We start from the raw sequence: 23,145 nt of genomic DNA, 5'->3' as shown, positions 1-23,145 counted from the left end.
CTCCTTCATCCCCAGTTGCTTCTCTTCTCCCTTCTCCTCCACCACACTTCTAATTCCCATCATCATCATCAACCAGGAACCTTCTACATACACACCTCAAAGTTGCTAAATCAAGATTAATTCCGTTAATACACTCACACCTACGGGACACCTCAGACACATGATACAGACACCTCAGACACATGATACAGTAAAACCTACTTCAGCCTATGGTAAATATACTAAATGTATAAAATGATAAATTATGATATATAACAATTACAGGAAAATCTGAGAAAATGGCAAGAAAATCACTCCAAACTTTTCTGTTCAGAGCCTGGGGAAAAAGTTCCCTGCATTTTGAAAGACTGTACCATGTTTAGCTGCATCCTCACATGGTTGGGGCATGGGTGGGAAGACAAACCTCTTGGGTAAATCTAGATTTTTCTGCTCTAGGTCTATTTATAATTACAGTAGGGTCGGGATATATCGCGAGATAGGGTCCAAGGATGTTCGCTATCTACTAAATAGCGATATATAATTACATGTGATCAATGGGGAAAATAGAGTTAGGTTCTGGAGGCCAATAAAAGTGACCAAACTTGACATAAAATGGCACAGTCTAGAGATAGCAGAATATAAATTGCATTGCTGGAATCCTTGCAAGACAGCAAATAATTTGAATATAGACATCATATATTTTGCACAAGAGATAAATTTAAGTACATACTGTACAGTTTTTCTAAGCGTATTTTTGGGGCGATTTAGGGGATTTTTAGGAGTATTTCTGACGTTATACGGTTTTTGGCTTTATGTGAGGTCCCAGGAACATGACCCCACGTAAGTTGTGAGTCTACTATAAATAAATTTATCACTATTTACTGTATTGGAAAATGTTGATAATTTTGGTAGTCGTGATAAATTTGAAATATTTCCTGCCCGATTTCCCTCGCGAAATAAAAAAAATTATCGCTATATATAGGAAAATGCCGATAATCTTGGTAGTCGCGATATAAAAAAATCGTGATATAAAGTCGCTATATATCCCGACCCTACTGTACTGTGCAAATATAAATATTTCTTTAAATGTACAAACAATACTAAAAAAGTCAAATAATACAGTAATAAATCAATGTAACTCCGAGCTGCGCTAATGAGGCGAAGGGTGAGGTGACGAGTCAGGTGGTGAGGTGATGAGTCAGGTGGGGAGGTGACGAGTCAGGTGGTGAGGTGATGAGTCAGGTGGGGGGGTGACGAATCAGGTGGTGAGGTGATGAGTCAGGTGGTGAGGTAACGAGTCAGGTGGTGAGGTAACGAGTCAGGTGGTGAGGTGACGAGTCAGGTGGTGAGGTGACGAGTCAGGTGGTGAGGTAACGAGTCAGGTGGTGAGATGACGAGTCAGGTGGTGAGGTGACGAGTAAGCTGGGGAGGTGACGAGTCAGGTGGTGAGGTAACATGCCAAGACACTTATACAGCACACTCATTAACAACACTACTAAACCATTGTCATATAACATTTTACTTTATAATTTATATTTTAAAATTAATTGATACATGATAGCTCGACAGGGCTACTTTTGCACTTAGACAACTGATCAATTAATAAACCAGGGCATGTGGTGACTCATTATACACTTATGATGTCACAAAGCTTGGCAACTGCAACCACAACTGCAGAGCAACCGCATAAATTATCACAACAACCACACGAACCCATGAGGTTGTCTCGGTTGTGAAACAATCACAAATGAGGTTTGAGAGCTGAGAACTTCATTGGGCAGTGGGGCCCTCCAACCACTGTGTTGTCTTTATGTACAATATACTACAATAATAAATACAGTGAACAATGTAAACAGCAATATCTCCGTTAGCCGGAATCCCTCAAACCCGGAACTCTCCGATAGTTGGAATTAAAATTTTCTCTGAAAATTCCGAGAAAAATTTCCCGATACAGTGATCCCTCGATTAACGAGCAAACCCTCGGTTAACGAATTCCTTACGAATTTTTCCCAACATGTTTTCATCTGCATTTGGCGGCTCACCAGCTGTAGTATTAGTTCGCCAATACAGTAATCGGTTTTAGGGCTTAAATTCCTTACCATTTTAGTAAATATCAAGAAGGTTGTAGTAGTCAATAATTTTAAAAGTTTTATATTAAATTTTTTAGTCATTTTGACAAATATTGAACATAATTGAAGTACAGAAAACTAGTTTTTTGAGCGGCCAACAGCCACTCAACACACCAAGCTTAGCGTCAGTTTGTTTACCAGTTCAGAGGAAGGAACATCTTGTTTGAGACTCTTCAACATAAACGCTTTTTTCTGTGTTCCCAGTCAAATTATTGGTCATTTTGAAATATATTTTACATATTGATAATATATAGCACAGTGCAGTGTTGATTTAAAGAAAATAATCTTGAATTACACCAAGTGAACTAAAATTTTATGGGTGAAATGGCGGCATGAAGCATGGGGTGACTTCTCTTCCACCCCCACTGCCCTTCTATTCTTCCTTCTCTTCCACCCCCATTCTAATTCCCATCATCATCATCAACCAGGAGCCTTCTACATGCACACCTCAAAGTAAGTCTACTTTACTGCATTTATTTTTAGTTTGTATGTAATTTTCGGTGAGCTGGAACCAATTACCCAAAAACCCATTGAAACAATGGTTTCGGTTAACAAATTTTTCGGTTAACGAGCAACCTTCTGGAAAGAATTGTGCTCGTTAACCGAGGGACCACTGTACCAGGAAAATTCCGGGATAGGGAAGTTTTCCGGGTTTGAGAGATGAAAATCAGGTGCATTTTCTGGAAATTCCGAGAAAAATTTTCCGTAACCGGGAAAATTGTGGGGATGAGAGATATTTTGCCGAGTGCGAGATATGATGTAATGGGCAATTTCTGGAACCTCCGAGAAATTTTTTCCATTACCCAGAATATTCCGTGATGAGAGATTTTTTTCCGGCTTTGAGAGAGTCGTCTCATTACCCAGAAATCTCTCATTCCCGGAAGTGCTCTGCACAAATTGTTCCAGCTAGCGGGGATATCACTATATTAATATTTTTACAGTGTTAAATCTTGGGCAACTTGCTTAATTACAGGTGACTATTTGTGACCTTTTTCGCACATGGAGTGTCAAATAGTACAGTGGTCCCTCGATTAACGAACACAATTCATTCCAGAGTGGTTCGTTAACCGAATCCATTATTTCAATGGATATTGGGTAATTGGTTCCAACTCACAGAAAAGTACATACAAAGTACAGTCGGCCTTTAACATACGCAGGTTTAGCATACACAGATTTGCAAATATGCGGATTGCCCCGCCGGAGGAATATTCTGTACATTGAAGTAATTGAAGTACATTCAAATCGCACGCGGCACTAAACACTGCACATCGCCCACTACCCCACACACACACACGTCACGCCACCCCCCGCTCCCTCACTCAGTCAAGTCTCGCTGTAACCACGCTTGTGTTGACATCAGCATTGTAGTTGCAAAAATATTACATTTCCGTGAATGTATTATATCAAGCACAGTATGAATAGAATATCACTAATATAACAGTATTTTAACGGAAACTATTCAAAAAACGAGTGACATATCTTGAACATCGGAAGGTTAGGTAACGTCTTTTGTTTTCATGTAATTTATCCTAATTTACATTGAAATACATTACGTTTCAGCAAAACTATTTATTTCTGAGAATATGGAAATGTAATATTTTTGCTGAAATGACGTACATATTACAGTGGAAAGTGATGAAAGCAATGACTTTCGCTTTCTTTCGTTCAATAGATGTTACCGTAATCGCTTTTCGAATGGTTTTCAGTAAAAAAAACTGTTGTATTACAATAATATTCTATCCTTATTCACTTGTGATGCAAATTTTTTTTAACTGAAAACCATTCGAAAAGTGATTACGGTAACATCTTTTAAACGAAAGAAAGCGAAAGTCATTGTTTTCGTCACGATTTTATCCCACTTTCCACTGTAATACGTATGTCATTTCAGCAAAAATATTACATTTCCGTGAATGTAGTATATCAAGCACAGTATGAATAGAATATCATTGTAATATAACAGTATTTTAACCGAAAACTATTAAAAAACGAGCAACATCTCTTGAACATCGGAAGGTTAGGTAAAGTCTTTTGTTTTCGTCATGTATTTTATCCTATTTTATATTGAAATACATCACATTTCAGCAAAACTACTATTTATTTCTGAGAATATATTCATTCAGGCGCAGTTTAGGTAAAATATACATGTGATGTAACAGTTTTTTAACTGAAAACGATTTAAAAAACATGTGCCCTCTAGCCCTGTTCAAGGAGAAGACTGGGTGGAGCTGTTTGGTGCTGAAGACGATGACAAGGAAAATGATTTTGATGGATTTTAATGAAAAAATTCAGAAATATGGTATCGTAGTATTTATTCAAGTGAATTAGGATAGAATATTATTGTAATACAACAGCAGTGACGATGTGGAGGAGGCAGAGGGATAGAGCAGGGAGGAGTGGTGACACTGGAGGCGGGAGCAGGGACGAGTGGAGATGCCAGCCAGTACATTACGAGTGTACAGTATTAATTGTTTTTATAGCTCTTTTTGCATTTTAATATTAAATACTGTACATTACGTTTCAAGAAAACTACTATTTATTTCTGAGAATATGGAAATAAAATATTTTTGCTGAAATGACGTACGTATTACAGTGGAAAGTGGGGTAAAATTGTGACGAAAACAATGACTTTCGCTTTCTTTCGTTCAAAATATGTTACCGTAATCGCTTTTCGAATGGTTTTCAGTTGTGGGATTATGAGGCTAATGATAGGATAGAATATTATTGTAATACAGTACAACAGTTTTTAACTGAAAACCATTCGAAAAGCAATTACAGTAAAATCTTTTGAACAACGAAAGAAAGCGAAAGTCATTGTTTTCGTCATGATTTTATCCCACTTTCCACTGTAATATGTACGTCATTTCAGCCAAAATTTTACATTTCCATATTTATTTCTGAGAATATATTCATTCAGTCACAGTTAAGGTAAAATATACTTGTGATGTAATATTTTAATGAAAATACGGTATCGTAGTTTTCTTTTGTTTCAAATTTAATTAACAAAGATTGATGTTTCAAATGTAATGAAAAAAAATTTATGTACAGTATCTATAAATAAACTTTAAAAAATGAACACTTTATGTTTTACATCGTCCTGTGCATACCATACCATGCATTTGGCTACTTTGGGCTTGCTTGATGACGCAAGAGATCTGCCCTGGCGACTGTACCGACACTCACAACTGGTGGTGCGTTGGTGCGTAGTTTCCATTGTTTACTGGTAGTTACTGGTAAATATTTTTCAACCCAAATTTTTGCCAAATAATTTGGTCTTAAAAACACGAACTACAAACAGGTATATACAGTAAATAAGGACATGGGGGGCCAGGGTTTTTTTTAGGGGGGGACGGCGGGGGGGGGCAGCAAAAGTACACGGATTTTTAACATTCACGGGTATCTCTGTTACCTAACTCCCGCTTATGTTAAGGGTCGACTGTATACAGTATTACCCCGCCTAACGCGGTTTCACTTAACGCGTTTTATCATATATGCGGTGCCTCGCCAGAGCTGAACTTTCACTTAACACGGATTTTTTCCACATATACGCGGTGAGTGTCCGGCTCGAGACGCTATTTTTAGATTTGCCCCACCCGCCACCCTGCCTGACTGCCTGTTTTAGCTCATAAAATTCATACAAATTACCCGGCCAGAATATAATTTACATTGCTGGAATTCTTATAATTTGGTGATCATTTTGAATATAAACATCATATATTTTGCATTAGACATACAAATTTTAGATAAAAATTTTTCTCTGAGTAACTATGTTATCTTTTGTGCAAAATATATGACATTTATATTCAAAATATTCCTGGTCTTACAAGGAATCCAGCAATGTCAATTGTATTATCCTAACTTTAGTTTGAGGTATTATTTATTAAAATTTAGTGGTTTTCCCCAAAATTTCTCAGAGGGAAGAGCCAGCAGTGTAGTGTGAGAGGGGGAGGGAGTTGAGTCCATTATTTGAATGGACATTAACTTGGCGACTGTATTTCTCTATTTCTCTTAAGTATTAATTGTGTGCATGTACCATCATAAAATTAAGATGTTATTTTTACTACAACATAGTTATGTGTCTTCAAAAAGTGGAGTTTGGGGGTCGGGCCGGTTTCTATTGGAATTAATCCCATATGTTCTGTTGTTCACTTAACGCGGATTTCACTTAACACGGGACCCTCTGGGTTCTATTGACCGCGTTAAGTGGGGTACAACTGTATACAAAATGCAGTACAGTACACTTACTTTGAGGTGTGTATGTAGAGTGTTGCTGGATGATGATGGGAATTAGAAGTGGGGGTGGAGGAGAAGGGAGAAGAGAAGGAAGTGGGGATGGAGGAGAAATTGCCTTTTTTTGGACCCATGCTTGATACAGTAATTTCACCAATAAAATTTTAAGTTCACTAGCTGTAATTAAAGATTATTTTATTTAAATCAACACTGCACTGCACTATATATTATAAATATGTTAACTAAATTTCAGAATAACCAATTATTTTTGTGTAAAAACATAAAAATACTCTGTATTCATGAGAGCAACAAACACGATGTTTCCACCACTGTAAACAAAGTTAAACTGACGCTTTGGCAGGCGAGTTAAGTGGCTGACGGGCGCACAAAAAAATAGTTCCCTGTACTGCATATATTATCAATATAACTAAATTTTAAAATGACTAATAATTTTAATATAAAAAAAATGCAAAAATATTAAAGAGCACAACCTTCTTGATATTTATTCCACTGGAAACGAATGTAAACATAAAACCGATTACTGTATTGGCGGACTAGCTGATCAGCTTATGTGCACAACAAAACGTGCTTGTCGTAAGGATTTCGTTAATCGAAGTTTTGTTCGTTACCGAATTGAAGATCCTTATGGGAGCTAATTCGTTAACCGAGGGACCACTGTAGTTGTATTGGACAATTTGATGAGCATAAACCTTTTGTTTTCCCCATTACATACAGCCATAATTTTGGGCAAAACATGACAGTACTATAATGTACAACTTGTACTCAAATGTACTAAGTTAATTACTAATTTTTTTATGACTAGCACAAACTCTGGGATGTTTATACCTGTACTCAAATTAATCGCCATCTTGCAGGAATTCCAGCAATGCAAGTTATATTCTGCTAAGTCAAGACTGACATTTTATAAGCAAACAGCTTAAACACCCTGTCTTGTATAATCCTGAGTCCCTGACCCTTCCCCCTCCACTGACAACTAATCTCCCATCACTGGCTGTGAACACCCCACCTCCCCTTCCCCCCCTCCACTGACAACTAATCTCCCGTCACTGGCTGTGAACATCCCACCTCCCCTTCCTCTTCCACTGACAACCATTCTCCCATCACTGGCTGTGAACACCCCACCTCCCCTTCCCCCCCTCCACTGACAACTAATCTCCCATCACTGGCTGTGAACATCCCACCTTCCCTTCCCCCCCTTCCTCCTCTCAGCCAGCAGGAGAGGCAAAATGGCAGTAATAAGGATTTTACAGGATAATTTTTTTTTTAGGCATAAAGTTTTTCTTTTATAAAATGTCACAAATTTAACTTGGCAAAATATAACTTCCATTGCTGGAATCCTTGGAAGATAGCGATTAATTTGAGTATAAACATCCCATAGTTTGCACTAGTCATAAAAATATTAGAAATTAACTTAGTACATTTGAGTACAATTAGTACATTAAAGTAGTACAGTCATGTTTTTCCCAAAATTATGACGTTTTCACAGGGAAAAGTCTATAACTAAACCTAGTGGTCTGGATATTATGGCATTGAATGTTACAGAGTATTTCAAATATTGTTTGTTTATTTCTGTACAGAGAGAGACTGGTGGTGGAGGAGGGATGGAGACCCTGGGGGCAGAAACTGACCACTCACCCTGAGGCTGCATGTACTCCTCAGTTACCCATGAAAGAAGCGAGAGTGAGGTTCGATCATGTGTTGCTCTCATGCCACCCTTATCGACCTTATCTCAAAACAGGTTTTTCTAACCTTCAAATCCCCAAGGCTCGGCTAATTATGGGCCGATTCTAATACCAGATTGACAACCCATTATCCGAAATTCCGAAAACCTCTGAAAACCAAAAGTTTTTGTGGACCAAAATTTTTTTTTCTTTTTTTTTATAACAGGGATCAGCCCACCCGGGCACAGGTCACTGACCCACATCGGGGCCTGGGGAGTGAAAATAATAATAATAATAATAATAATAATAATAATAATAATAATAATAATAATAATAATAATAATAATAATAAATAATAATAATAAATAATAAATAATAAATAATAATAATAATAATAATAATAATAATAAATAATAAATAATAATAATAATAATAATAATAATAATAATAATAATAATAATAATAATAATTCATAGTAAATAAAATTTATAAAAAAAATATAAGGTAATAATAATGATAATAATAATAATAATAAAATAATAACAATACAGTGGTCCCTCGGTTAACGAGCACAATTTGTTCCAGAAGGTTACTTGTTAACCGAAACCATTGTTTCAATGGGTTTTTGGGTAATTGGTTCCAGCACACTGAAAATTGCCAAAAATCAACAAAAAAGTTAGTAAAGTACACTTACTTTGAGGTGTGTATGTAGAAGGCTCCTGGATGATGATGATGATGATGAGACTTAGAATGGGGGTGGAGGAGAAGGGAGAAGAGAAGGCATTGGGGTGGAAGAGAAGTCACCCCATGGTGCCATTTCACCCATAAAATTTTAGTTCTCTTGATGTAATTCAAGATTATTTTCTTTAAATCAACACTGCACTGCATTATATAATGTCAATATGCAAAATAAATTTCAAATTGACCAATAATTAGCTTGGAAACACAGAAAAAAAGCATTTAGTTGAAGAGAGTCTCAAGCAAGATGTTACCTCCACTGAAAAGACACAGAGACTGACGCCTGTTTGGTGTGTTGACAGGCTGGATGGCACGCATAAAACTAGTTTCCTGTACTTCAATTATGTTCAATAATTGTTAAAATGACTAAAAAATTTAATATCAAACTTTTAAAATTATTGAATAGTATAAACTTCTTGATATTTACTAAAATAGTAAGGAATTTAAGCCCTAGAACCGATTACTGTATTGGCGGACTAATACTACAGCTGGTGGACCGCCAAATGCAAGCAAAAACATGTGGAGGGTCGCTCATTAAAAACTAGTTAATCGAGGGATTGCTAGTTAACCGAAGTTAAGAATCTTATAGAAGGTAAATCATTAACCGAAATCTCGTTAACCAAGGGATCACTGTAAAATTAATAATAAAAATAATAATAATAATAAAGAAACACATGAATGAAAAAAAGATCAAAAGTGAGAAACACACCGTAGACCTATTAATTACTATTACTATTATTATAATTATTATTATATTTTAGTTCCCCAGGCCCCAATGTGGGTCAATGACCTGTGCCCAGGTGGGCTGATCCCTGTATAAAAAAAAAAATTCCGAAATGCATCTGGCCCCAAGGATTTCGGATAAGGGATTGTCAACCTGTAAAACAAAAAGTAAGAACAGCATGCCCTCAAATTCGAGTGAGCTCTCAAAATGGCTGTGAATCGCCAAATCCATGAATAACATTTGCTGATGGGGAGGGGGACACATATTTACTTGTGTACATAGAAATATATATTCCCTTTATGTGTTTGCCCTTAGGACAATTATTTTTTTACCTGTATTGTATATGTGTGTGTGTGTGTGTGTGTAGACACACACACACACAAAAAAACACATACAAATAAACAATAATGGAAAATCCTCCCACATACATTCAGAAAGAAATTTATTAAAAATGTTCCTCGAGTCTACCCTCAAGTCTACTCCATGCTCTATTAGTAACACACGGAAGGAGTTGAGAGTAGAAGCAACATTTATAATAAAAAAAAATCTGATTATTTGTGTTAGGATTTTCCCATTACTGTATTATTTATTTGTATGTATTTTGTGTGTGTGTGTCTACACTCATGCACACACACATATATACAATACAATACTGTACATACGTACAATCAGATAGATATGTATTAAAAATATTGAGTCTACCCTCTCAAGTCCACTCCATGCTTTGTTAATACATTTTTTTCTGATTATTTGTGAGAGTATTTTCCCATTATTATTTATTTCTATGTGTTTTGTGTGTGTGTGTCTGCACACACACATATATACAATAAAGCTAGAGGAAATTACTGTCTCTAGAACGAATGACTCCCTGTCCTGGCCACGAAAATGCCCTTAGTCATTCTTGGCTACATCCAGGGTGTCATCCGCGAATAATAGAGGACCGCGAAATAAAAATCTGTGAATTATCTGGCCATACTGTAGTAGAATAACATATTTTGCATGGCTGAACATAAAGATTTTCTTTATATTTAATTTGGTTTATTATTTGCAGCTTTATCTTTATAAATATTTGGAAGAAAAAATGAGTCGGGAAAAAATTCATGCACCCAAAAATGACAGTGATAATCAGAAATAGCTACTGTATATGGCAAATTCAAGAGGAGTAAACTACCTATACTACACATGAATTTCAATGTAATCTAGCAAGAAGTTATGGAGAAGTAGGATTTTAATACTTGATAAGAATATAAGGGAAAAATCGGGTATCAGGGATTAGGCAGAACCAATTCAGGGGTATAGCAACAATGTATCTGGTGACCTTAATTGTTGACAGGAAATTAATATTGACTGATGAATTATTAACAAATTTCGTGCTTCAGCCGGACGGTCCCCTTACCCAAATGGTAGTGTCCCTCTCAATGGTTGTTCTATCATTCAAGTGTTGGTGGGGATGTTTGGCACAGCGACATGTCACCAAGTAAGAGTGAAAAGGTCTGCTCACCCTCTGGCCTGACTGAAACACGAATTCCTGACCCCAACTGTACTTATGGAAAAATTATGAAAATGGCATAGTAATTTTCATAACTTCATATTTCTCATTCATAAATTGAATGAAGATATATTATTTATATTTTCATAATTCGGGGACTGCCTGTACAGTATTTTTAACCATGCATATATCAGGAAGTTTTAAATTTAAGGCTATAAACTTTTCACATTTACTTTTCCCAGGGGTTTCTCTCCAAGTTTACTTTCCATTTCACAAGATAAAACAAACCATAATGACAGCACTGGTGGCTATGAAGATGGTGGGAAGATCATAACTCTGCAACTTTGATGAAAGAGCATCTGACACTGTCTGTTGACATTCAAGATAAAACTTGCAAACTCTCTCTGCTTCAGCTGCCTTATAGCTTGAGTCTGGGGGATCCTTGTACAATTTTTTTAAAACATCACTGTGTAACCTTGTTGTTTCCTGAAAGAGTAACTCTGCATTACCTGTAAGAAAGAGATGAAAATAGCAAATGAATCGTACCGTTATATTATTTTATGATTCTTTTTCAATTTTACTACAGTACTGTACAGGCACTTAACTGGTATTAAAATAATGAGGAGGGTTACACTTACCATGGTCTACGTGGAGTCCTGACCCACGGGCAATTGCCAGCAACTGTTTTGCAGCATTATGATGTAAGGACATTCTTTTCTCCACTTCAAAATGTGAGAACACTTCAGTAAGTGGTTTCCCAATATTTCCCTCAGGAACTCCTATGCCAGTTAAGAAGGACAGTGTGGAGGCAAGATCAACTTGTTTGGCTTCACGGACTTTGTAGGGTCTGAAAAATGATGACATTACAGAAAGGCTGTTGTTATTAACCTTGAGAGCTAAATACAGTAATGCAAATATACAGTACAGTAGGATCTCAAGTTTAGTGAGTTTTAGATTCGCAATTCATATGTTTGGCATCACTTTTAAAATTTCCAGCCAGTAAAGTATAGCAATTTTCATTTCCGGTTTCGTGAGTCAATGGAGAGTGGGCAGCACGCATTGTCACAGTCTTTTGTTATCCTCCGTTTTTTATTCTTACAACAGCGGTGAAGTGACCTTGGATTATATAACCCATCGTGCTTACATTTCGCGAGATTCTTGTTTAACTATTTATGATTCTTGTGCATTAACGATTCTTGTGTATTAGCAATTCTTGTGGATTAACAGTTCTTGTGTATTGACGATTCTTGTGTATTGACGATTCTTGTGTATTAACGATTCTTGTGTGTTAATAGTTCTTGTGTCTTGACAATGAGTGAGGTGCGTAATGTAAATGTTGGGAGCGGTTCTGGTGGTAAAAATGGCCATAGAGAAGGTCAACAAGGAAAACCCCAAGCCAAGCGTGACTACCGTAAGGGGGTCAAGAAGAGGAAATACACCCTTGAAATGAAACAAGAGATGCTTGAAATGATCAAAAATGGTGCACGTACCCGTACCTGTGAAATCATGCGTAGGTTCAACTGCCCCGAATCAACCATACGTTCCCTTAAGAAGAACAAGAAAGCCTTAACTGCTTCTGTGAATGTATTCTCAAGATTTTCTAGTAACAAGACATTCTCCGAAACTTCACAACAATACTTACTGCTTGTTATCACAGAACATCACTTCACAAGTGGGTGGAAAGAAAAAACCGTGAGCAGGGTGACCTGACTGGGCCACAGACAGGCATCAAGCACGTGTTTATTATGCTGCAGTTGCACAGAAGAAACGGGTTAACTCTCCACCACCGTTCAATGCTTCTGTTGGTTGGTTGGCTGCTTTTAAGAAGCATTATGAAGTCAAGTTTGCCCACTACTATGGGGAGAGTACATCGGATGATGTCGCAGCAGCAGAAAAATATCTGGCTGTCTTTCAAGCTTTTGTGAAAGTGAGTGGTTATTGCCGAGACCAGAGCTTCAACTGTGACAAAACTGGCATTTTCTGGAAGCGCTCACCAAAAACCACTTTCACTGCCAAGGATGAAAAACAGACAAGGGGTGTAAAGACTTTAAAGGACAGGATTACAGTTTTATTCACAGCTAATGCAAGTAGAGATTTCTTGATGAAACACCTGGCTGTTAACCGTGCTGCCCGTCCTAGAGCCTACCGTCATGCCAATAAGTCACAGCTCAATGTTTATTGGACGTCTAATAAGAAAGCTTGAGTTACAAGGTCTTTATGCACTGATTGGTTTGACAAGCACTTTGTTCCTGACGCCCAACAGTACTGCCATTATCTTCCTTCCTCCTAACACCACATCGCTTCTGCAGCCATTTGACCACAAATTCATCAGACTCATTACAGTGGGGTATGCTATAACGAACGGATCCTACTACGAATATTCCTATAACGAATGGTTTTACCTATAAAATTGAGAATGCTATAACGAACGGAACTCCTACAACGAACGCGGATGAATACGGGACTATTTCGCCTGGCGCATGAATATTGTTGTACCGCGACCCACAACAAGAGTGTCAGGCGCCATCTTTGTCTCATTGTGTAGCCAGTGCACCACTGTTATTGTTGAAATTTCGTCTTTTGATGTGGAAATAGAGTTATTTGTATAAATATTTTGTTATACAAGTGTACAATTGTGACAATGAATCGTTCAAAGCGAGTAAGAAAGCTCATAACTCTTGAAACTAAGTAAAAATCATAAAGCAACGTGAGGAATGGAACAAGCATTGCGAAACTTAGTGATGAGTATGGGATGGCTAAATCGACTATATGTACGATTTTAAAGAATAAAGAGGAGTTGAAAACTGTGCAAGTGGCTAAGGGAATCTCTAGACTTAGCAAAGCAAGGTGTAATGTGATTGAGGAGATGGAAAATTTACTCTTAGTGTGGATAAAGGAGAAAGAAATGGCAGGTGATAGCATTAGTGAAGCTATAATTTGTGAGGAGGCCAGACAATTGTTTGAGGACCTTAAAGCCAAGACTCCCAGTGCAAGTGATAGTGATGTGCCAGTGTTTAGGGGTACCAAGGGGTGGTTTACTGGTTTCAGAAGGAGAAATAAATTACATAGTGTTGTGAGACATGGTGATGCTGCTAGTGCAGATAAGGAAGCAGCTAAGGAACACCATGACATTTTTTTTAATATTATTAAAGAGGGAGGCTTTGTTTCTCAGCAGGTATTCAACTGTGATGAAACTGGACTTTTTTGGAAAAAAATGCCTCGCCGTACATACATTACCAAGGAGGAAACTTCTGTCCCTGGCCATAAGCCAATGAAAGACAGGCTTACCCTCCTTCTTTGTGCTAATGCTTCTGGTGACTGCAAAATAAAGCCACTCCTTGTGTACCATGCAGAAAACCCCAGAGCTTTCAAAAACATTAGGAAGACCCGCCTTGGTGTTATGTGGCGGTCAACCCCAAAGGCTTGGGTGACCAGGAATTTATTCTCTGAGTGGGTAATTGAGGTGTTTGGACCCAGTGTTCGGGAATACCTCAGGGAGAATAATCTTCCACTGAAAGCTTTGTTGGTGATAGACAATGCACCTGCCCACCCTCCTAATTTGATGGTTGAATTGCCAGAGGAGTTCAACTTCATCACTGTGCACTTCTTGCCACCCAACACAACACCTCTCATCCAGCCCATGGATCAACAGGTAATTTCTAACTTTAAGAAGCTGTACACAAAGGCACTGTTTAGAAAATGTTTTGCGTCCACTTCTTCCAGTGATGTTAGCTTGAAGGAATTTTGGAAAAGTCACTTCAATATAGCAGACGCTGTTTTTTTAATTACCTGAGCTGGAAAGAGGTTACTGTGAGGTGTCTTTGTGCTGCTTGGAGGCCATTGTGGCCTGAATGTGTCCTTCAAAGAGACTTTGAAGGCTTCAAAGAGTTAGAAGAAGAGGCTGTTGTTCATGAAATTGTGTCTCTGGGCAATTCCATGGGCCTGGAAGTGGATGATGATGATGTTGAGGAGTTGGTGGAAGAGCACAGTAAGGAACTGTCCACTGAGGAGCTGCTTGAGCTTCACAAAGAACAAAACGAGACACTGAAGCGGAGCTTAACTTCTGAGGAGTCAGGAGGAGGAGGACAAGGAGGAAAGCCGCATCATTCCAGCCAAAGATCTCAAGGATGCGTTCTTTTGCTGGAGCAAACTGTCCAAACTTGCTGAGGATTATCATCCTGATGTTGGTTCCGTGCAAAAGGCCATCAGTGTGTTTAATGACAATGTTATGAACTACTTTTGGAAGGTCCAGAAATCAAGGTTGAAGCAGCCAACCCTGGATTCCTTCTTTACAAAGGTAACAAAAGAACCTACAGACAAAGTGCCTGTGAGACAGTCACCAAAGAGGGCTAGGAAGGATGACTCCTCTCCTTCCACCTCTTCTCCATAATTCTCTCCTCCCCCCTCCCCCTCTGCCTACTGTCCTGCATGCTGAACAACACTAAGGTAAGATAAAGTACCGTATTTTTTACATTTTCCACAGAATTTTTTCAGAGTTAAGTATTTGGGGGCCTGGAACGGATTAATCCTATAATGAATGAATGCTATAACGAACGAGGTTCTAGAACCAATTAGATTCGTTATAGCATACCCCACTGTAGTTGAATCTCAACAAATTGGGGCAGAACTCTTTGACAGTGACCAGGCTCTATCAGCACCAGCTAACCAGGAGGAGGAGATGGTAAACGACCAGACTCGAAGCACCTCACCACCCTGCAACCATGAAGTGTTATCAGTTTGTGAATTTTGGAAGAAATATAATATTAAAAATGCAGTGGACAGAATTGTTGAGACATGGTATAAGATTAATGTTGTAACAATGCTACATGCATGGAAGCCTTTGTTTGCTAACTCTGAGATAAGTGGGGCAGAGCAGACCGAGGCAAGCGGGGAGAGGCAGTCCGTGGAGGCAACACTAATGGACACGGTCGAGGCAGCGTGATCAGTCCCATCACCGGGATTTTCGGATGTTCAGATTGAAGATTTGCGAGGAATCATTGGTCAACATCAGCAGCAACCGACAACTGAAGAAATGTTGAAGGAGGATGAAGAACAACAACAGCAACCAACACAAGAGGATGACGAGCCTGCCTGGTGAGCCTACAACACGGCAGATGACTGAGTTGCACATAAGCATCAAACGTCTCAGTGAACAGCTAAAAGAATACGATACCAGGCCTCATCCTCGGAACCTTATCTGCCTTGCCACTGATAAGGTTATAGAGGAATATAAGGTCTTGTACATGTCCTGTGTTAATGCTCATCAGCAGGCCCTTAATACTCAGTACCTGTACACGGTCCAGCCTGTTATTAATGCCTTGGCAAACATCACTTTAGGAGATGATGATGGCATCACCAATGATGATATTGAAGTGGGTGACTGACTGGTGGAAGCCGCCTCAAGACTTTGAGGGATTTGATGCTGAGATTAAAGGAGGTGTAGAGGAGGGAGTAAGGAGGAAGTAGTAACCAGCCTCCCCTGCCTCGGAACCCATCAACCAGCCCTGTGAAGCATTTCACTGACTCCATCAAGGTAAGTTGTTCTACAGTATGAGTGTACAGTCAACCCTCGCTTTACGCGGTCCCACATTCTGCGTTTCCACGTTTAAGCGGTACCCTGCCGAAACCGGAATGCTCACATTCAGCGGTGCGTGTACCCCTTTACGCGGAGAGCGGCGCGAGCAGAGTGCGCACAAGGTCGCCCAGTCATCAAAACATTACCGGGTTCTTCACCCGCCACCCACCACAGCCGGCCCAAGTCAATGATAGTGATAATTATAGTGAGGATATGGACTTATATGGACTTTGAGGGGTTTGACAAAGAGGCCTTGCAAGCCTCTGTGGTGGATAGTGATACAATTGATACAGGTGAGGGCCAATAATCTGCCCCCTGCCTCAGAACCAACCCCCCATCCCCATGTGCCCAGCCATCTTTTCTACTAATGTAAGTGTTAAAAAACCTAATATTATTGATATTTCTCTTAATTATTAATTGTGTGTGCATGCCATCATAAAGTTAAGATAATATTTTTACTACAACATAGTTGTGTGTCGTCAAAAAGTGGAGTTTGGGGATCGGCCTGGACTCCATTTCAATTAATCCCATATGTTATGTTGTTCACTTTACGCGTTCCTCACTTTCCGCGGGACCCTCCGGGTTACATTAACCGCGTAATGTGAGGACCAACTGTATATATATATATACACACACACACACACACACCGTATTTGCCGGCATATAAGACGCACCCCTATTTTACAAGGATATTTTGTGGATTTTTTTTTTAGTAAGTTTTGTCATACAATTATTGAAAGTGATTTTAAAGTGGATTTGTAGGGGAAAACAAATGATTTTGTGCATGTAAGTGCAATATACAGTAAAGCCTCCAATAACAACGGTTCAACCAACAACTTTTCATACTTAAGACCCTGGTTAATTTAGGACCCAATTCAATTTACGCCCGTATTTCATTCGTATTTATGACCAAAATATAATACAAAAATAAAATAAAATTACTTTTTCATATAAATAATAACTAAATCCCAATATGTATTATAAAAAAAATAAAAATTACTGTAAAAAAATTAAGAGCGCCTTACGCAAAGAAGCTGCCTGGCTAATGAGTAGTAAACAACAGTCGGAGCTTGGCGGGCCTTTTGTTTTCACGCATCTGGAACAGGAACTGGGGAAAAACTTTCTCAGGTTTCTTACAGCATTTTTGCATCCGTATTCAACATGAGCAAGAGAGCAAGAGATGGTAGTGTTGTTTCAAAAGCTAATAGAAAGTGTATAAGCTTAGCCAAGACACTAGATGTGTTAAAACGATATGAAAAAGGTGAGAGGTCTGTGGATATTATATAGAGCAAGCAATGAACATATTTTCTGAAGTGGATCCATTAACAGAACAAAAAATAAAAATTTAAATAAACGCAAATGACCTCTACAAAAAGATGTATAATGAGAAAAGAAAGCAGCTGTGCAAGGTTCTTTCGAGAGCTTTATTATTCAAAGACCTAAACCATCAACTTCAGCTACACCATCAAATTCAGCATCATAAGCAGCTTCAACATCAACTTCAGGTTCAGTAACAGTTTCAGCAAACAGCTTTATGGAAACTTACGGCTTCAGCCAGAGTTGAACCTGATGACTTCGTCACCTGATTAAAAACTCGCACAATATTCATTGGCTGTCCTTATGTTTTGGACTTTACCACCATTGGTGAGTAGAATTTTTGTTTTACATTCGTAAATATTATTTAAAACATATATGAACAGTTAATAAGAGTTGCTTTCACATTCATATGAGAGAAATAACAATTTGTTTTCACATGTACGCATTAACTGTTCATACATTGGCGTTCCCAATCGTCTCGCTTTATTTCTTTACCATTAGTGGTTAGCTACTTCTAGTGCTCCATTTATTAACATTAAATAACATTACTTAAAAGATACATACAGGTATTCAATTTTTTTTTAAATTAAGTTCACTACAGCTACAACCAGGGTCTTATTTTCTTCAGTTTCTTAAGTAGAACCATCGTCACTCATGAAAACAATGCCGCCTTGTCTCCTCGTGTGTGTTTTAATATTCTACATATTATTAATGAATTGCATTGTTCATTTCACATATATAAACATTAATTCAATAAAATACATATTCAGTAATAAACTATAATGAATCTTTTGTACACATTCTTAAGATAAATGACTATGTTTCCTTGAGTGCGCATGTATACATTGGCGTTCCACTATCAGTCTCACTTTTCTTTAATATCGGTGGTTACTTCTACTGTACATTAAAAAGCATTAATTAAAACATACATATTTTTTACATTAATTTTACTACAACAACAACCAGGGTCTTATTTTCTTCAGTTACAGGAGGATAACTGACATTATGGGTGTAAACACTGATAACAATGCCGTCTCTTATCCTCTTGTGTTTTAATATTCTATGTATTATTAATATATTGTATTGTTAATTTTGCATATATAAAGATTTATTCAATCAAATACAAAGTCAGTAATAAACAATTAAACCCTCATTTAATTGACCCTCGAATAAAAGACCCCCGCAATAACCGACCCACCCACCGATCAGCTGTTCACCTTGTAAGCGGCTGTTAAACATAGTAACATAGCATTAGAAGCAGCAGCGTTGCAAGCACAGCAGCCAAGCATGTGGGGACCGCATGGTGCAGGCCTTATTGTGTTTGCTGTTATGAAGGAAGCGAATGCGTACAGTAACATCATTGTCATTTGACTTTCTTATTTTTCGTTATGAAAGTGAGTCCTTTGCTTATATTTTCTTTTTCTTTTTTTATATTATCTGTTAAGTAAAAATAAAGCATTTGGTGCTCACTATTCAGCAGAAATTAAGGAATAAAGAAATTACATTATAGGAGGCTCCCCTAAATTCTTGGGGATTAGGTTCTCATAATGGCCGTGAATCGCCAAAGCCGCAAATAACATTGCAGATCGGAGGGGGGGGGAGGTGTTACATTTTTAGCTGTGTATAAAGAAATGTATATTCCCTTTATGTGTTTGCCCCGAGGACAATTAATCCTTTTACCTGTAGTATACTGTACATGTGTGTGTATGTATGTACACACACACACACACACACACACACACAAAACACATACACATAAATAATAATTGGAAAATCCTCTCACAAATAATGAGAAACAAATTTATTAAAAATGTGACAGTCTACCGGTGCTCTATTAATAAAGTACAGTAATAGAGAACGGACAGTTTTGGTACGAGTGTGCACGAGTTGCATTTAATATACAGTCAACCCTCACTTTACGCGGTTAATATAACCCACAGGGTATCGCGGAAAGTGAGAAACGCGTAAAGTGAACAACATAACATATGGGATTAATTGAAATAGAGACCGGGCCGACCCCCAAACTCCACTTTTTGACGACACACAACTATGTTGTAGTAAAAATTTTATCTTAACTATATGATGGTATGCACAAACAATTAATATAGAAGAGGTTAGGTTAGGAAAAATAAAGGTTAGGTCAGGAAAACTAAAAGTTAGGTTGAACACTTACGTTAGTAGAAGAGATGGGTCGGCATACGGGGATGGAGGCTGGTTCCGAGGCAGAGGGCAGGCTACTGGCCCTCAGGTGAGTCACCATCACTGTCATCCACACTTGTCAGGGCCTCCCTGACAAATCCCTCAAAGTCATCTTCACTGTCTCTACCTCTGTCACTATCACTGGCTTGGGCTGGCTGTGGTGGGTTGCGGGCGAAGAACTCTGTTATGCTTTGCTGACGGCTGGTGTTTATGTTGTCGTGATAAACCTTGAAGTAGGGCTCCATAGTCTGCAACAGCTGGGTAGTGAAGATTTCATACCTGTTTGCGTCAGGGTCGTCGGAAAGGAGGAGCTTGATTTTCTCAACACACTCGATGGCACCCCTAACATTACTATGGGATAAGCGGTGTTCTTCTTGGGATGACGCACCACCTGCCTCTTCACTGACGTCATCATCATCTACCATCTAGTCGGTAGTCACATCAGGATCCCTTATCACTTCCAGGATGTCGTCGTTGGTGGTCTCGGAGAAGCCTGCAGCTGTAACACTCTGCGCAGCTTCTCTGGCAAGGTCCACTGCTACTGCAACAGTCTGAACCTCACCAGTCACAGATTGACTCTGCCTAACGCCCGGAAAGCCTTGCAACGCATGTCTCCATGCGTGACGAACAGTTGCTACAGACAGCTGATCCCATGCCTCCACCAAGAAGTCCACAGCTTTCTTGATGTTGAATATTCTCCAGAATTGTTTGAAAAGTATTTTTTGCTCTGCCAACTGTTGATCCTCGTCGTCTTCGCTCTTGCTATCGGTGGTGGTGTCACTCAGGTTACGCAACTCTTCCCTGGTGTTGGTGTAGTCGTTCAGGAGCTCGAATTTTTGAGAATGCAGCTTTTACATTACAGATTAACTCTTGGTCCATGGGCTGTAATATAGACGTAGTGTTGGTAGGAAGGAAGACCACTTTTATGTTGGGGTGATGATCTAACAGTAGGGGCAAGTGTCCTGGTGCGTAGTCCAGCAGCAACAAAATCTTGAATGGCACATTCTGTTGCTCACAGAATTTCTTCACATCGGGAACGAAACAGTTATCAAACCAGGAGAGGGACAGTGTAGAGAACATCCACGCCTTACGTGGGGTCAGCCAGTGGACATTTAGCTTGGTCATGTCCATGCTCTTGTTAGGCGTGCGGCTTGCGGGCTGTGTGGATCACCGATAACTTGAGCTTACAGGTACCGGAAGCATTGGTGGTAAACAGGACGGTGATGCGCTCCTTCTGCAACTTCCGGCCCCGAATCTTGCTGGCATTCTTCACAACGAAGGTCTTGGAAGGTAGCTTTTTCCAAAAAAGACCAGATTCGTCCATGTTAAACACTTGGTCGTCGGTGTACTGTCCTTCCTCCATAATCTCACGTAAAAACGGAGGAAATTCCCTAGCCGCAGCACGGTTAGCACTAGCTTCTTCACCACCAATGTTTATATTGGTGATCTTGTTCCTCATCTTAAACCTCTGTAACCACCCAGTGGAAGCATTAAAGGGTTTGGGCTCTGTAATTCCCATCTTTCGTGACACTGCAGCATACAGTTCACGTGCGTACTCCTTAACAGAGCACGTGTCCACCGCCATGTTCCGTCGCGCCTGACGCACCAAGTAGCTCACAAGTAATGTTTCCGTCTTGAGAAGCACCTGGTTGTAGAAATACTTGATCATAGAAGCACCTGGTTGTGGAAATACTTGATCATAGAAGCACCTGTAGACTTTGTGATCTTCATGTGCTCCTTTATCTTGGCTGCATCCTTCTTTATCGTCCGGATCGTAGATTCGTTCACACCATGCTGGCGCGCCAAATCAACCTGTCTTGTTCCTTTCTCCAACTCTTGGATGATCTTGTACTTCACCTCGTAACTTAAGGAACATCGTGTCTTCTTGGGCTTAGGGCGGCTGGGTCCAGGCAAGGAAAGGTTTCTCTCTGGGGGTGGTGGTCCGGCGGAAGCCATTTTTCAGAACAATGTATGCAGGATTACACGGTGTGGCCTGGAGGGATGAAACTGCCGCGGCTAGGTAAAGCGTCGTTTTTCCTCCCTCCCTCCCTCCCCCGGGTGGGCACGTCATATTACTTTAAACCAATTACAGCTAGCAGCGGAGGGAGGTAGGGATGCATGGCCAATCACAGTCCGATACGTCAGTGATAACGCAACAGAGACATGCACTACGCAACCTTACCGCGCGGCTTGGCCAGGCGGAGGCAGAGGAGGGAGGAGGCGGGAGCAGGCGGATGGGGCGAATCTAAAAATAGCGTCGAGCCGGACACTCTCCGCGTAAAGGGGTACACGCACCGCGGAATGTGAGCATCCTGGGTTCCGGCAGGGTACCGCGTAAACGTGGAAACGCGGAATGTGGGACCGCGTAAAGTGAGGGTTGACTGTACTAAAGGACTAGCCGTGTGTCTGTCTATCTGTCTGTCTGTTTGTCTGTCTGTCCTGGGCAGCTGAAACGGCACAATCGTTTTTCATCAAACTTTGTGGAAAAATCGCAAAAAATTCGTAGAGTGGAACAAACCTGATCCCATGTCGATGGTTTCTTTAGGAAGGCATTAATTAACAATTTTATTTACGATGGAAAACGATGCAAGTCTACGGACTAGGCGCACCTTAATTAACCATGCAAGTCACGGACTTGGCGCACCCTCATTCGCTGTACGCTGTCACGAGCGTTCAAACTTTCACAAGGGCACGAAGGGCCCGCGATCACTTGTTTCTTCTATAATGAATTTTATTGCTTCAGCTACAAACTGTGATCCATGTGTCCTTAAAAGTTTAATTGCTAGTACGTAGTGTGCCAGGTTTCAGCCTTGACACAATTTTTTTTCAAAACATATCAAGATTCTCTATACAATGGCAAGATTTGTGACATTTTAACTTGAAATAAATATGGTTTAACGTACGAATGAGTCCCATAACAGACACACCATCAGGAATCATCTCCAGACACACCCAAAGATTTTTTTTTTTTACAGCGATTTAACATTGAGACATAGAGTCTACCAGTATAAAGGACAGTATGGTGGCACCCGTGTTCAGTATAAATGGCAGTATGGTGGCACCTGTGTTCAGTATAAATGGCAGTA

The 23,145-nt window shown here is 39.4% G+C and overlaps 1 protein-coding gene across 4 annotated transcripts in view; it reads right to left on the bottom strand.

Annotated features, from left to right (window-relative positions):
• The window catches only part of LOC121869471 (GPI ethanolamine phosphate transferase 2-like), a 159,351-nt gene that overhangs the window by 101,950 nt on the left and 34,256 nt on the right, over positions 1-23,145 (bottom strand). For all 4 annotated transcript variants that reach the window (XM_042370827.1, XM_042370849.1, XM_042370842.1 and 1 more), the window contains exons 7-8: positions 11,607-11,815; positions 11,257-11,477 (exon numbers count right to left, since the gene is read on the bottom strand). In XM_042370827.1, coding sequence (XP_042226761.1) covers positions 11,257-11,477; positions 11,607-11,815 — 430 coding nt within the window. The remainder of the gene's footprint in view (positions 1-11,256; positions 11,478-11,606; positions 11,816-23,145) is intronic.

The sequence above is a fragment of the Homarus americanus genome, unplaced genomic scaffold (genome assembly GCF_018991925.1).
Source record: "Homarus americanus isolate GMGI-L3 unplaced genomic scaffold, GMGI_Hamer_2.0 scaffold32583, whole genome shotgun sequence".
In the NCBI taxonomy this organism is placed as follows: domain Eukaryota; kingdom Metazoa; phylum Arthropoda; class Malacostraca; order Decapoda; family Nephropidae; genus Homarus; species Homarus americanus.
Note: the sequence above shows the minus strand (reverse complement) of the source record. Positions and strands in the feature narration are given on the sequence as shown.